The sequence below is a fragment of the Lutjanus erythropterus genome, chromosome 12 (assembly GCF_056507025.1).
Source record: "Lutjanus erythropterus isolate fLutEry1 chromosome 12, fLutEry1.hap2, whole genome shotgun sequence".
Lineage (NCBI taxonomy): Eukaryota > Metazoa > Chordata > Actinopteri > Lutjaniformes > Lutjanidae > Lutjanus > Lutjanus erythropterus.
In genome coordinates, this window is record NC_139328.1 from 6,522,516 (window position 1) to 6,538,443 (window position 15,928).

At 40.0% G+C, this 15,928-nt stretch overlaps 1 protein-coding gene across 1 annotated transcript; it reads left to right on the forward strand.

Annotated features, from left to right (window-relative positions):
* The first annotated feature begins 577 nt into the window (after positions 1-577).
* LOC146317480 (AP-2 complex subunit mu-A) lies at positions 578-15,128 on the forward strand. Its single transcript, XM_084732875.1, has 13 exons — positions 578-737; positions 2,465-2,586; positions 7,438-7,703; positions 8,278-8,360; positions 9,943-9,948; positions 10,135-10,270; positions 11,101-11,245; positions 11,537-11,554; positions 12,171-12,290; positions 12,552-12,687; positions 13,254-13,351; positions 13,703-13,814; positions 13,936-15,128. Exons 2-13 carry the CDS (start codon positions 2,513-2,515, stop codon positions 14,068-14,070), a joined length of 1,329 nt encoding a protein of 442 aa, XP_084589001.1. The 5' UTR covers positions 578-737; positions 2,465-2,512; the 3' UTR covers positions 14,071-15,128.
* The last annotated feature ends 800 nt before the right edge of the window (positions 15,129-15,928 follow it).

The window sequence follows — 15,928 nt, forward strand, 5'->3', positions numbered from 1 at the left end:
ATCAATTTTCCATTGCTGCCCATGTTAACAAAAAATTATTTATGCATGTCTTCTTGTCTGATGTCCACAGTCAAACTTTTTTACATGAGACATGAAGTTGGACGCGGTACAGTGAACGTGTAAAAGGAAATTCTTAACCCTTAGATGCATGAGTGGGTCAAAATGACCTAGTTTTATACCTAATATTGTAATAAATAATATATCATGAAGTGTTTCTTAAATAGTAAAATTCATGTTGATCAATTTCAGCTTTTATATGGATGCTAATTAATTTCGCCTCGTCTACAAGTATACTGATTTAGCAATGATTATTATTTTAGGAAGGAATACCACTGTGTTACTCAAGAACATTTAATTAAGCAAGTTGGACACATGCCAACATGGTCCCAAGTCCGTTTTAAAAAGGAAACTAACTCGCCGCGCTGCTTATTATAGCTGTCACACACATCATCATTAATGAACTACCATAAAACGAAAAATAATTGACCAGTAGCCAGTGGAGCTTATCATAACAAGGCCTGGGTGCGGTTTACACATCGCTCCAGCCGCGCCTTTTCCTGTCACAGCGGAACGGTTGTGCGTAAGGACGGCGGGTCAGCTGACAGCTATCGCAGGAGCAGGAGGAAGGAGCGGAATTAGCGGGTGTGTGAACTGGGAACCCACTGGATCCTGACACAGGCTAATATCCTAAGGCGACCGGGGGGTGAAAGAGCGGTGGTGTTCGCGAGAGAACTAGGGTAAGTTCACCAGAGTTGAGACGGCTACACGTTTCTGGTCAAAACGATCAATTGTAGCCCCGTAACTGTTTCGGAATAGCTGGTGGAACGGTGTAAATCGGGGACGATGCTAACGTTAGCAATGTTAGCTGCCGCTCCGTTAGCTAACGTCAAGCTAGCAGCGGCAACTGCTAGCTTAACGGAAAAGCGGTGTATTTCCCTTAAAAATAAAAGCATATAGTATGACATTTCAGTAATATATTAACCGTGTCATGTTAGTAGTGTAAGTTGGTGCTAAAATTTCACATTGTTATTCAGAACCTTGCGATAATTAATAATATTGCGGGATAAATGGTCGTCAAACGGTCGAATTTGATCCTGTTTAAAAGAGAAACCTAGATTTGTGGAACTCTCGCGAGATTTGTACGTGTTGTTTCACCATTGTTCATTTTCTTCAAATTAATAACTTTTTATAACGTGATTACACTGCACTTTAGATCTGAGTAGATTTAAGGACTTAAAACACTTGTTCGAGTTGAGGTAGAGATCATACGCTTGGATAAAAATGAGCATTCTCGCGACGTCTTTCGCAGCTTTGGGGTTCCCTTCTTTAAAATTGCCGTCTAATTTTTCTTTTCAGCGGAAGTCCATTTAAAATTCCACACTGCTCGACGCTGGGTCGCTCAACATCACTGCCAGCTAGCCTGCTATCGCAAGCTAAATTAGCTAGCTACCTCTTACTCGGTGTATTCTCCATCACTTTGATCTTAGCTGAAGGTCAAGCCCCCGTCAATGCTGTAGCCACTTCAATATGTGTAACATAAAGTGTCTCAAATGAACCTGTCGCTCGCCAGTCGAGGAGCGATTGAGAAAATATGAAAAATGTATGAACGTTAGGAAATGGCCCGAGTGAGCAGACATCTTGACTCCGGCCAATAAAAGGGCGATTAAACCCGCTCATTTCTTACGAACGATTTATTCGGTCACGGCTCAGAAATGTCCCCGTGGGGAAATTATTTCACTAATCTTCGGCTTATGATTGTGTTGTATTTTCCCTCTGAGCACCGCGCGTTTAAGTTTGTCTGGCCTCTGTCTTCGAGGAATTTCAAGCATGTCCTTCATCCCCTGGTTTCCAGAAGCTTCATTCTTCATTGAGGGCAAACTCCTATGATTTGTGTGTCTAAATCATAAACACTTAATTGGCCAACAGCTGCACTGCCTGTAGATGAATTTTGCTGTCCATAAAGGTTTTAATCTTTGGATTTCATTACCAGATCCAAGCTGGATCCGGTAGTAAAATGCAACCCAGTAAGAGCAACAGATTTTTAGAAGGCAACCTGGTGACATCCTGCTTAAAACTGGCGGCTGCTAATCTGCTGTTAATCTTACTTTGGAAGAAAACAAGGAATTGACTATGTTGAGGGTTGTGACAGCAGAGTCTTTTGTAACATGAAATGGAGTGATATTTTTTTTTTAAATGCATGTATGTGTATGCACATGCACGAATCAAGAATGAGTCACCACAGTGAGGCAGCTGCAGGGTATATTCAATTGGCAATAGAGTGATGTCTGTGTGTGTGAGAGAGAAAGAAGAGAAGGGAGAGACAGAAAGCGGATGTGAGGGACAAACGCTTCCCTGTACTGTTGGCCACTCCCTCACTTTTCACTGCTTTCACTTCTCTGTCACCCCTTTTTCCTTTCCCTCTTTCCTTCCTGCAACCTCTTGCTTCATTTCTATCTCCTCTCAGGCGGGGTTTGGTTTCACCATGGCCAGTTGGGACTGAGAAGCAGCCACAATGATTGGAGGATTGTTCATCTACAACCACAAGGGGGAGGTCCTCATCTCCCGGGTCTACCGAGATGACATTGGGTATGTTTCACAGGAGCGAAGCTGCTGTAAGATTCTTAAATTTCGGGGGTGGGTGAGAAGGTCCTGATCAGGCGGGGCTGGACAGGTTGGGATTGATTTTTCTTTCTTTCTTTTTTTTTCTTGAGGGGATCAGAGAGGATTATGTCCCTCCTTCCAGCTAAGAAGTTTACATTTGTTCGCTTTGTTATCTCCTCTGAAATGTGTTTGAAAAAAAAATAAAAAAGCTTAACTGGGATTACATTTAGGACAGTGTTATTAACTCTTGGATAAAAACCTCAATTTCGTATTGTTACAAAAAAAAAATGACAATAAAAGTGTGTTTATTTACAAATACTAAAACATGAAATAATGTGCAAAGATTCACCCAATGATAAAATGTAGGTGAATAAATTAAGAAACACGCATGTACAATGATGCAATCAGGAAAAAGTAATATCCTCATTCACTTTTTCCCACGTTATCTGATATAATGATTCGGCTCACTCATGTTTATCAAACCACACCTTGTATTTAAAAGATCAGCTGCAGCTGTGTGAAAAGCTCTTCCAAATTGACCTCAGTGTTGATACAAGACACATGCTATTTAAGTATTACCATATGGAAATGAGGTACTGATAACAAGCACCTTTTTCCTCTCCTTTTATATATATACGTATCTGTGAGTGTGTCACAGTGAAATGTTGTTCTACAAATGAACATTTGACCTTTAAAATTAGGAAAATACCAAAGTTATGTCAAAGCAAAGCATTTTCACATGTTTGGCGTGGAAGTATGGGGAATTAATAATTGCCTGGTTGGAAAAACATGCTAAAGTGGCTTAAAAAGAATAGTGGTTTATAATGGCTCACTTTAAATGTGCAAGTAAAAGAGAAGTGCTGAGGCAGGCGTCTATACAAAGCTGCTGAAGATCGAGTGTTGATGAAAAGGAAATTATTCCAGCTGCCTAAAATGGACGACTAAAACGTGGCTGAGTCACATGAAGTGTAGACTGGGAATAATAGGCTGAAAACCTAACCACATGTGGCCTAACCACACTTTAGAAATTGTGGGTCAAGGTTTGACGCATGTGTCAGGTTAAAAGCTACATCCACATTAGATATGGAGAAGAACTCAGCTGTGGGGTCAGAAGATTATATTGTTATGTATAGTGAAGATCTGACTCGTATACACTCTCCTTTTCTTCCTTTCCTCTTCCTGATCTTTGTTTCTGTGACACATTGCTGATGTGATTCACTTGTAATGTGGATACCAAGTCTCCATGCTTACGCCTAGTGATCACTTTCTGTTTGTGGAAACCCAGCCACATTCAGTGGCATCTCTCCAGTACAAACACCAGTCCAGTGCCTTGTAGATTTATACAGTGAGGGTTGGCAAGGTACAGAGGGGACACAAGGGTAGAAATTGATTCTGAAGTGTCAGTTATGTGGATACACAGCAGCAGGACTGGGTCAGTAGGTTATTTTCTGTGCAGACCCTTAAATAATTTTTTACATTTTATCTCTTGAGCCATTTTTGTTGTAGGGTCAGAGGTGCAGAGAAGACAAGGGAAGAAACAGAATAGTATATGCTGAACTTAAGAGCTGTTCAGTATAACATGATGCATCAGCAGACTGAGCCACTGAGACTCCATTAAATGGTCTGTTTGAATTTGATGTATGCAAGGTCTGCAGGTTTGTTTAAATGGCTTACAGACTCATGCACCAGGATCTCCTCTATCTATTGTCTGGTGTCAAGGCAGCAATCTGTAATCACAGCTTTATTTTTAATCATTGTTCCTTCCTTGTTTAGCAGCAACACATACAGTATAGCTGCTAACCTCTGCCTCCTCAGACACACCACAATATGTATGACAGAATAGGACTGAATACATATTAAAAGGAAACTGTCATTCTATTAGACTTTGATTAAGTCAGCAGCCATAGAGATTTTATATTATTATGTAAAATAGAAAACCAGAAAATCCATATTTTTTCCACACATCTCCACTGTGTTCCTGGCACCAGTTACTTATGGTGATCCTCCCTGTTGCTGCAGCCATGCAGAGTACATCAGACACTTTATGTTGGTCTCATGCCTGCTGTTTATGTGCTGTAATGTTGTGCTGACAAATATATAGTATGTTATGGAGAGATACAAATTAATTAAAGAGTATGTACTGCAAGACATATTTTAGCCACTTATTAAAAGGCCAGTCTAAAAAATATATATTTGTTTATGTCTACCTTACATGTGAAATATTCTCTCTCGGAGAAGGCTGTCTGACGGCAAGGTTAAGTGGTGAAAATATCCTAGATATAGCATACGTTTAAAATAATATTAATTTTTTTCAGATGGTGCTTTTTATAAGTGGCTATAACATGTCTTGATCCTGTCCACAGCAGTACATTGCTTAGCTTCTGTGTTGGTACTTGTCTCTGCTTCTTCAAATTAGGGGTGTGTCGATTAGCATCTACTATAGTTAATACACTTAATATCCATAAGTACCTCATACAACCTCACTAATGATAATTAGTTATTTTTTTTATTTTTTAGTATTATTTTATGTGCCCTTGCCATGCTGTTGTAACAATAACACACAACTTAGATTAAAGAGCAATATAATGTCGCTGACTTGTTCCCGACATACTCCGTTTCAGTGATGGCGTCATAATAAACACCATGTTACTCACCTTGTCTGTGTACATGATGCACGAAAATGTCTCTTGTGCATTTTTGTCTCTCTCCTCTCCTTTTACTTCATCCTTTTTTCCTCTCTATCCTCTGTATCACCATTTTCCTCCATCTGTCCATCTTGGCCCCTGTAGGAATAGGTAAGAGAAGCTCGAGCCTATCAAGCATGACCCCTCCCCTCTCATGGCCACCAATCAGTGACCCCCCTGAAACCCCCTAACTGCATGCCCATTGATTCCACAGTCAACTTCCCGATACTTCCTCCAAGCATGAGTCACCTGTCATGACATTACAGTGGTAAATACACCACCAGATACTGAGATACAACAGCCAATCAGTCAAAGCCAACAAAGTCAGCCACTACCAGAGCCCTCCCTTTAGAATATTGATGCTCACAAACAGCTCTACCAGTGCCTAAGCATGTAGTCTGAGCATGGGATATTATGGTTAATTTAGTCCTTTCATCCTTTGATTCTGCCCTGATTTTCACAAAGAAACTGAAAGATGAGTTAGAGCATTTTATTATAATTATATGTGATTTCATATGTGGAAGTGAGCCTTGAAATAAGCAACACACAATGCAAACAACTTTGATTTTTAAATTGATGTTATTGATGTTTTATATCAAAGCTGTTTTAATGCATTTCCAACAAAAATATGTTTAATAATTTTTGGCTGATAATACTTCAGTTTAATGGACAAGGCAGACATCATGGCAGCCTCCTAGACTGGCATATCATACCCTCTGTCCTTACTAGCCATTCAGTAATCGCCATGGTGATTTCCTAAACTTGTAAGCCTCGATGCATATTCAAGGGTTCCTACGGGGTATGCAAAAGTATAGAATTTGATTTGAGTATTTTACAGGTCTGGATAAGTATGAAAAAAGTCATGAGTATAAAATTGTAAGTTTGTCTGCACATTTGAGTTACAGTTAAATAGACATGAAACCATACCTTTATGGCAGCCATGGAAACAGTTAATAAACAGCTTGAAAATTATTATTTTTTTTTTTTAAGACTAAAAAGCTTGGGAACAATAATATATTTATTCAATATGCTGAGGAGAAATACTTTGCGTGTAGTTGGCGCCAGTTAGTTTACTTCCTGTTTGGGCAGAGATGCTTGACAGTGGAAGGTCCAACTTTCTGTGCAGAAGTAAATGATTTGTTTGAGCTACAGTACCACGCTACAGTCTTCTGGCAATTATTTGGCTGCATAATACCCTACATAGTCAGAATGTAACATACATTTTAAGAGCTGGATTTTGAAACTATGTATTTACATAGTAAACTTCTAAACAGTTATACTCAAATGTCAAATATGGTCTTAACTGAAGTCTGGAAAATGTGAAGGAACCCTATATATTTGGCACCGTTAAAAATGGAAGCACTCAGTACAGTATTGTAAGAGAACAGTTAATTTTTTAATCTGCAGACTTGGTTCTTCTGCAGTTAATGTAGTAAATTATTACTTTTTTTATATTAGTTGTTTAAGTTGCTTTTTAGCTATGTTCAGATGATACTAAGTTAGCTATTATCTATCTTAAAATAAGGTGGAGAATAGTGTGATTAATATCAGTAAGGTGGACAGTTTGTGCCTAGATGTTCACAGCAGGATTTGGTATTCTTGTCAGAACGTGCTGCATCCTCTGCACTAAGCCTTTATAAATCCACATTAATCAGGGCTGCATTTCTCCAAAGTATCATGGTACTAAGGTTCACTTTATGTTAAACAAATAGTCCAACATGAATCATAACATGGTCAGAATATTTTCTTTTCCCATGAGTCCACTTAGTTATGCCTGGGTATCATCCTAAACTCTCAGAGCCTTTCCTCTCCCTCCTGGTAATTATCACCATTTACACAAAACAACACTCCTTTTCTCTGTCACAATGCACAGACTCGAGCTGTCCTCTTCCCATTGGTTAAAAAATGTTTTGATAATTGCTCCTTTCTTGAAATGGGTGGATGTGTTGTGGAGGTCTGAAGGGGTTATTATTTGGAGTCCAGTGCAGAGCTGTATATCTGGATTTTCTATTTTTAACATTTTCACAGGATGTCACAGGGTGGGATAGTGTTAACAGCAGCCTCACTGTTTATGTAAAAGCCTACAACAATTCTCTCAACTCCCAACATAAATATTTCTCTTTCCTTTTTCTTTTTCTCCCTCCCATCTCAGGCGTAACGCGGTGGATGCGTTCCGTGTGAACGTGATTCACGCCCGGCAGCAGGTTCGATCCCCGGTGACCAACATCGCCCGCACCAGCTTCTTCCATGTCAAGCGCTCCAACATCTGGTTGGCGGCCGTCACCAAGCAGAATGTCAACGCCGCCATGGTGTTCGAGTTCCTCTACAAGATGTGTGACGTCATGACCGCCTACTTTGGCAAGATCAGCGAGGAGAACATCAAGAACAACTTTGTGCTCATCTACGAGCTGCTGGATGGTAGGAGACGATAATTGTGATGTTTGTGAATATATAAATAGAATGAGGACTGGGCAGCTCTGGACCACATGGAATCAAAGGCAGATTATTGTATGTAGTAGATACTTATAGTGACGACAAAATATGACTTGTAGTGTCGTTCTCATATATCTAATCATGACTTAACTCATTGACTTAACTTTTCTTAATGGGCCCAAATAAGAAATCCTAGATACCATCTTACCTAACGTGTTTGGCATATAAACATTAAAGTGTCCACTTTTAATACACTCAAATTCAACAACTCTCTATAACCGTATTATATTAGGTCAAAGTTTAGCAATGTGTTTTTAAAAGTATCTTGTGTGAATAGCGATGACATGCAACAACATGCTGCTATGAATTGGTCAAATACAGAAATCAGCTTCATTAATGCTGTATTTAAAACACAAAGTTGTTTGTCTTCCTGGTGAAAGTTGTACTAATGTTTCACTCAGTCAACACTGGCTCTTTCCATCGCTACATGTCCTAGTTTTTTTTCCCCCGTACACGTCTTATCTCTTAACGTCACTTATCTGTCTGTCTGTTCATACAGAGATCCTGGACTTTGGCTACCCCCAGAACTCAGAGACCGGAGCTCTGAAGACCTTCATCACCCAGCAGGGCATTAAGGGACAGGTCAGTGAGACAAGTTTTGCTAAGCTAGGATAGGTAATGTGTTTTAGAAGCATTTTTTGTTATATTTGTTGATATTCTCTCCACATCCCGACAGCAATCAATAAATAAAATGCTCTGACAAAAAAAACAGTTATCTGTGGCTGTCACAGGTCTGTAATGAGCCCGTCCTATCAATGATTGGCTGGCTGACCTGCCTGTCTGCCTACCTGTGTGCATTCTGCCTGTGCACTCGTTACAGATGACTGGAGTTTTCCACATTGTTATGCAGATATATTACTAAAGCTATAGCAAACTAGTCATACAGCTACTGCAGAATGGCAGAGAAAGAGCAGCCAAAGTTTCCCATGTTAGCTTGACAGCTGTGAGTACTACCAATAGCCATGTTTGTTTTGTATGTTCATAATGATAATGTTAGGTGTTTTCTTTCATGTGAATGAGACATGAGGTAGTTTGACTGCTGCAGGACGAGTCCCTGTCTGTATCAGACAGTGCATGTTCATATGGTTTGGGGGAGTGGCTTTGGACGGAGGCCTGAAGGGAGGGGAAAGGATTTTTTTTTTTTCTTCAGTTACTTTTGCTGGTTTCTACAGTGTTACCAACTCCACATTCAAACTTAAATAACGGATTTAATTATTTTTGCTGTGTTGAGTTAACAAGAATTTGCACTGAGCTGTCATTAGTTACACTTGATCTACCATTGTGAAGGTTGTAATGTTCAGTTTATGTCGAGGCAGTTTTAGAGAGGTGTTGATTCAACTTAATGGTCATTTTAAAGGTGACATTTATTAGGTTTGTATACCATATTTACATCAGAGAGGGGGGACACCTCTCAGAATAACTCAGGACCCGGAGAAGCACAAATGATAAGACGGGTAAGAAGTACATTGTTTTATGGAGATGTCCCAAGGCAAGACATTTTTTTTTTATTAAACTGATGTCAGTGATAAAAAGTCTAATCTATTCCCAGTCCTTTATTTTTTGAAATCCATTAGCTGTGAGTAGCAGCCATCAAATATATGACTTCAACTTTTCATTACGCTGGAACCTGCACTGTTTACTGCACAGAGCTGCGAGCGTAACAAGCAATAACTGACGGTGTGATTCAGTGATATTCACACTGACAGTGAGTAAGAGTGGCACTATTGTCCTGACAGAAATTATACAAAGCACTGTGGACAAAAAAAGATTATAGGAAACCATTTGATGAATGCTGTGATGCAGTCGTTCTTGCAGAGATCTGACAGTGCATTTGTGAATCGAGTCGTGGAAGGGGAGTCGCAAAACATCCCCACGCAAATCCAGTGAAGTTCTCAAATGACAAACAGTTGGTAAATGGAGGCCTAAAAGTTGGTAAATGTAACATCATCCAAAGGTTTTTAATGAAAATTGCAAATATTTTAAAATAAGAGTTCTGTTACATTCATTTACAACAAATATTTGTGTGCATCAGAAATACATCTGTGAACCTTTGTTTTTTTTTATGTCATATGTGTGATTAATTCAAAATTGCTTTGAAATTACATCTTATTTTTCTTTTCTTCTCTCCTTGTTTCTCTCCTCCTTCCTGTCTTGGATACTTCAGCACCAGGTAATAAACTACACAGAGACTCTAGCTCAGTAAAATTCATTTTGTCTGTGTATAGGACCGTGTCATATTTGTTTTCTTCCCTCCCTGTACTGCTAATGATCCCTCTTCATCGCCTCCTTTCTTTTGTCAGTCTGTCAGCCGTTTCCTTTTGTTAGTAGTGATACAGTTTCTCTCCCTGTCTCTCAGACAAAAGAGGAGCAGTCTCAGATCACCAGCCAGGTGACGGGGCAGATCGGCTGGCGTCGCGAGGGCATCAAGTATCGCCGCAATGAGCTTTTCCTGGACGTACTGGAGAGCGTCAACCTGCTCATGTCACCACAAGGTCTGTTTATACGGTCTCTGCAAACTGGGTGGGGACTGCTGACATGAATGATTTATTGAAATGGTATCATTCAAAACTAGTGACAGTAGTTTACTGTGAAAGTGTTGTTTGTCTCCCCTTGTCAGTATTGAAATACTTGTGATATTTATAATCATGTCTCACTATATTTGTCGGTTGTATAGTTTGAGGGCATCTGTGCATCAGATATCAAACTTAGGTCAAGCACTTTCACTCATCAGCAGCAATTTATCTTTTAATAGCCAGAGACTGACAAGAATAATTCCACCACAAGGTCCATGTTGTAGCTGTTCTGAGGCTTTTGATTGTTTCACACCATCATCTTCCTCAGCAGATGGAGTTGGAGGGAGTTAAAGTTTCAGCAACAGAAACTATAAAATTATGTACTTCTCAATTAAAGGAAATATTTGGCACTTTTCATGTGGATGCCCAATCAGTGGTGATGGTAAATGTAGTCCTGAGTGCGTGCTGTGTTGACTGAGAAAGCTGACCCTGCAAGTAACTTAATTACTGTAACAATTACTTAATATTAAAGTAATTAGTTACTAGGGAAAGAAATGTGTTATGTTTAAATGTCATCAGTGCTCTGACCAGCAGAGGACAGAAACCATTAGCATTCCTACATGGAAGCTAAACTCTTACTTCCTATGGTTTAGACAGTCGGATTTAGTAGAAGATCACAGACGATGCTGGATATAACAAGTAACAAACCCATTTAAATTTGAGTTATTGTAATTTAATTATTAATATAACCCTCAAAACAAAATAGTGGGAGAAAAAAAAAAAGTCCTTTCTTTCTTTTTCCTGTCCAGGCCAGGTCCTGAGCGCCCACGTGTCCGGCCGAGTAGTGATGAAGAGCTACCTGAGTGGAATGCCAGAGTGCAAATTCGGCATGAACGACAAGATTGTCATCGACAAGCAGGGCAAAGGAGGAGCGTCTGATGAGGCAGGGAAGAGGTGAGTGACACAACAAAGACAGCTGCAGACAGCAAATAAATATCTGAAGTCAGCCATATATTGTTAAGTGAGTGCTTTTATATTATTTCCATCTTGAAAACCCTGACAAGGAAATGTTTTATTGTCAGTTTTTAAGAGACCACCTTGTCTGTTAGCCCCGTGTCTGTGTTATGAGTGTTGTCTTGCTGTTTACAACAAGACAGGCTTTACAATTTCTTTTTAATTTTTCTTTCCTTTGGATGCATCTCTCCTTTCTTTCCCTCTCTTTCTTTTCTATGTGCTGTACCTCAGTGATTTAGGGGGAGGAAGGTACTGTACTGACAAGTGTCCTCACCTCACCCTCTGCCACCACCACAGCACATGCACACATATGCTTAAACACACAACCACACACACACACACACACACACACACACACACACACACACACACACACACACACACACACACTTGTCTTGTCTAAGCCCTTAAGCACATTAAGAACCTGTACATCTCATGCAGTGTTGCTCCCCACACACGCCAATACAAATCAAACACGCCTTGTTAACTCTTCAGTGTACTGCCCGGTGGTTGTTTGCCTATTTTGTGGAATGGTTGGTTTGTTTTATTACCCCACACCTACCTGCCTGACTTTAATTCTTTACCCAAACACCTAACAGGAATTATGATTTGTTTTATTGCACAGTAGTGTCATTTTTACATTTTAGTTTTTCTGTCTTGATACTAGCAGTTGTGTCCCTGTGTGAACTCATAAAAACTAAATGTTTCCTTTTTAATAATCTATGGACAGTAGTTTAGGGAGAGTAGTAGTTTTATCTTGTGAAGAATTTGTCATAATAATTAAATATTTTTTTTTAATAATAAATAAGTGAACTAATATTCTTGTGTCTTTTGTGTGTCTCTGATGTGTTTTTTCTCCCGGCAGTGGGAAGCAGTCCATAGCCATCGATGACTGCACTTTCCACCAGTGTGTGCGCCTCAGTAAGTTTGACTCAGAGCGTAGCATCAGCTTCATCCCCCCTGATGGAGAGTATGAGCTCATGAGGTCAGTAGATAAAGATTTTTGACAACCTTTTAAGCTTTTATTCATTATTAACTTGTCCTGATAAGAACAGAACGTGACCATAATACGTGGGAGTTCGCAGGGCTTCATGACATTGAATTTGAATATGCAAACCATATTAAAAGCATGTGACATACACAGTACATTCTATCTTAAGATGAATTGTGTTTGAAAAATGAACGAGAAAGGTGTGGTTGAACACTAAATTTTATAGAAATGACTTTTTCCTTTCCCTTCTTGCAGGTATCGCACCACTAAAGACATCATCCTGCCGTTCCGAGTTATTCCTCTGGTCAGGGAGGTTGGCCGCACTAAACTCGAGGTTAAGGTGGTCATCAAGTCCAACTTCAAACCGTCGCTGCTGGCCCAAAAGATCGAGGTGAGCTCTTATCAAAGTCGAGATGATCATAAACGCAGCAGACAGATCCCGAATGAAATCAGTTATTTTTCCTCACATTACAGCAAATTTAACCAGAGGTTGCCTTTTCATTTTCTGTCATTTTTTCAGACAGAGTCAATCTGTCATTACGTTTATTACCAATCACTCTGTTTTTAAGTATTTTTGGCCTTTGTCAGGACAAGACAGCTGTAGAGAGACAGGGAAGGTGGAGAGCCACATGCTGGAATGCTGGAATTTTAATTTCTTAATTATAATGACACACAGCCTATTTAGCATTTTATTTCTAAAAACAACTTGATCACAATAACATTTAATATACAGAACTTCGGGATTATGCATTAAAGGGGCATGGACAGAAAAGATGAACAGTGTTTTAATCTGTCAAAATGAAGGGCTGCCTTCACATTTTTTGGCAGTGTGAAAAAACATTAACACAACGCCTGACTTTAAACACGACCAAATACAACCAGAGACACTTTTGACCCCCTCTGTACTCGTGTATGAAGTTTGATTGCCTTAACATTGCTTGATTGTCGACACCTCAGGTGCGCATCCCTACGCCCCTCAACACCAGCGGTGTGCAGGTGATCTGTATGAAGGGAAAAGCAAAGTACAAGGCCAGTGAGAACGCCATCGTCTGGAAGTGAGTAGCAGCTCTGCTCTTATATTCATACACAAACTTCTGTGCTCTCTGTCAAGTTCAGGGCTGCATCAAGTAGTTCAACATTTGTAAACCTCAGCTGGTAAAACCCAAGTCAAGTTAATGATTTAACAGCTTCTCTTTTGGTGTCTTTGTTTGTTTTAACACACACACACACACACACACACACACACACACACACACACACACACACACACACACACACACACTCCTCTTCTCTTTAATAAACTCTGTTTTTATTGGCCCTTATTTATACCTGTGAGGGTTTTAAAATGCATCGCCTTGTTACTGAAAAATAAAGGACACTTACAAAGCTTTACTGTTTGTGTTAAGGATCAAACGTATGGCTGGGATGAAGGAGTCTCAGATCAGCGCTGAGATCGAGCTGCTGCCGACCAACGATAAGAAGAAATGGGCCAGGCCTCCCATCTCCATGAACTTTGAGGTCAGAACACTTTAACAGCTGACAGTCTCTGCCTTCTTCTGTCACACACACACACGCACACTCAAATCACACACACATGCCCCGACACGTCCTTATAACCTCCCTCCTCTCGCCTCTGCAGGTTCCTTTCGCTCCCTCTGGTCTCAAGGTTCGCTACTTGAAGGTGTTTGAGTCCAAGCTCAACTACAGTGACCACGATGTCATCAAATGGGTGCGGTACATCGGCCGCTCCGGCATCTACGAAACGCGCTGCTAAAAATTCAACTCCGCCGGGCAGCGAACTGACCACTTTTTCCTCCCATCTTATCTTGTTAAGATTTTTTTCTTCTGCCCTCCTCTTCCTACTTTTCCTCTCCTCTCTTCAGTCCTTCTCTCATACACCCCCCCCCCTCCTTCTTCCCCTCCACCACAACCCTCACCCCTTCCTAACTAGGTGTTGGAGAATTTACATCGTTAAAAAAAATAAATAAATATGATATAATGCACAGGTATATGCAAAATGTGAACCATTGTATCGTATATATCTCGTAGTGATGAGTAAACCAACTGGTGTCCGAAAAGAAAAAGACAAAGTGATCCAGGTGGGGACCAGGGGGAGAGGACTGGAGGCACCTTTTGGTGTCTTTAAAGGGTGGCCTGTCGTGTTTATTCAGTGTTATTGTTCCACTATCTTCTCTACAGTTACTTTAGACGCCCCACGAGTCTTAGAGTTGATCACTGGTAAGATGACTTGTAGCTGTTGTGGTTTAAAATGAAAATAGTTCTGTGTATGAACCTGTCTCAGTAGAGTCTACCCTTCAAATTGAAATGCGTCGTCTGATTCTGTATCGTGGACTGATTGATATTTGATCTGTGTTTTTTGGGGAATGGTCATTTGAATCGAAAGTCTCATTTCAGCATCTTTTTCGGGCAATTAGAGGAAGAAAGAGAAGAAACCGATAGCGAACGAGCCGTTTTTTGTACTTTTCAGAGTGTATTGTATCTTTCCCCTGCTATTTTTCCACTATTAGTTTTACCAGCATTCAGTGAGAAAAGGTTAAAAAGTAAAGTTAAATCGTGGGGAAAACATTCCAGACAGTTTTGAGGTTTGACCACCATCCCGTGACCCAAATCTCCTGTTTTCTGAAGCACCAAGATCAACTTTGTCACACTGTTTTGATTCAAAGATGCTCTGGGGAAATCTGGCACTGGGAGCGTTGTGTGTTTGCAGTGAGGTGAGGTCTCCCCCTGGTGTTCGCCCTCGTCACTGTCTGCTTCTTCATGTTTGTAGCCCTGGTGACCGTTCTGTCCAATAAAATCTGACTATGTAACCAACCTCGCCTACTGTCTCCGTGTGTGTATTTTCATATGGCTCATTGTCATAATTCAACCGTGTCACCATTTCCTCTGGATATTGTCTGAAATGAGGGAGGCGGCTGGTGGAGGAACAATGGATTCTGGGTGATGTTGGCTACATTGTGGCTTTAGTTAGTCCAGATTGTATCAAAGATGTTAAGTCTGTAGAATTTGATGCATTGTAATATTTAACTTAAAATGGTGTTTGGATACATATTTCACCTTTTACAAATACTGTGCCTCCTGTTTCAATATTGCAGTAGGTGTATTGTGACCATTTCTGAATAACTGTAACCCTATATGTAACAATTATCATGCAAAAAAAATGCTTGTTACAGAAAAACTCAAACGGTCGCATCAAACCACAGCAGACAAAATAATTGCTCAAGATCAAGAAATGCTTTGGCCAACATGTTTTAATACATTTTTCCTGTCTTGCTCTTCCTCTACATCCAGGACATTAAACAAAAATAACCCCAAACAGTAAAATAACATGATTAACACACTTTGCTGTTAAAAACATTTACATTTGTATCTAGCAGTAGTGGCTGTTATTGGCCTGGCTGCCACTCGAGGAGTCTTTGCCACCTTGAACTCATGACGTGGACATGCTCTTTACTGATAAGTTCACACCGATTTAAAAGGAAGAGATTCCACAAGAATCGAGGCGAGGCTTCCCAAAAGCGGCTTAGCACCAAAATCTAGACTTAGGAAATCTAGTTCCTTTGCTAATTATACTTGTTTTGTAATTTTAATACCCAAAGTAGGACTTTAAAATT

Excerpts from the sequence above, each read along its gene's own strand:
- LOC146317480 (XM_084732875.1), top strand. The coding sequence starts at position 2,513 with ATGATTGGAGGATTGTTCATCTACAACCACAAGGGGGAGGTCCTCATC. Across the intron at positions 10,271-11,100 it reads CCTGCTCATGTCACCACAAG|GCCAGGTCCTGAGCGCCCAC; the intron begins GTCTGTTTATAC and ends TTTCCTGTCCAG. Across the intron at positions 13,352-13,702 it reads GAGAACGCCATCGTCTGGAA|GATCAAACGTATGGCTGGGA; the intron begins GTGAGTAGCAGC and ends GTTTGTGTTAAG.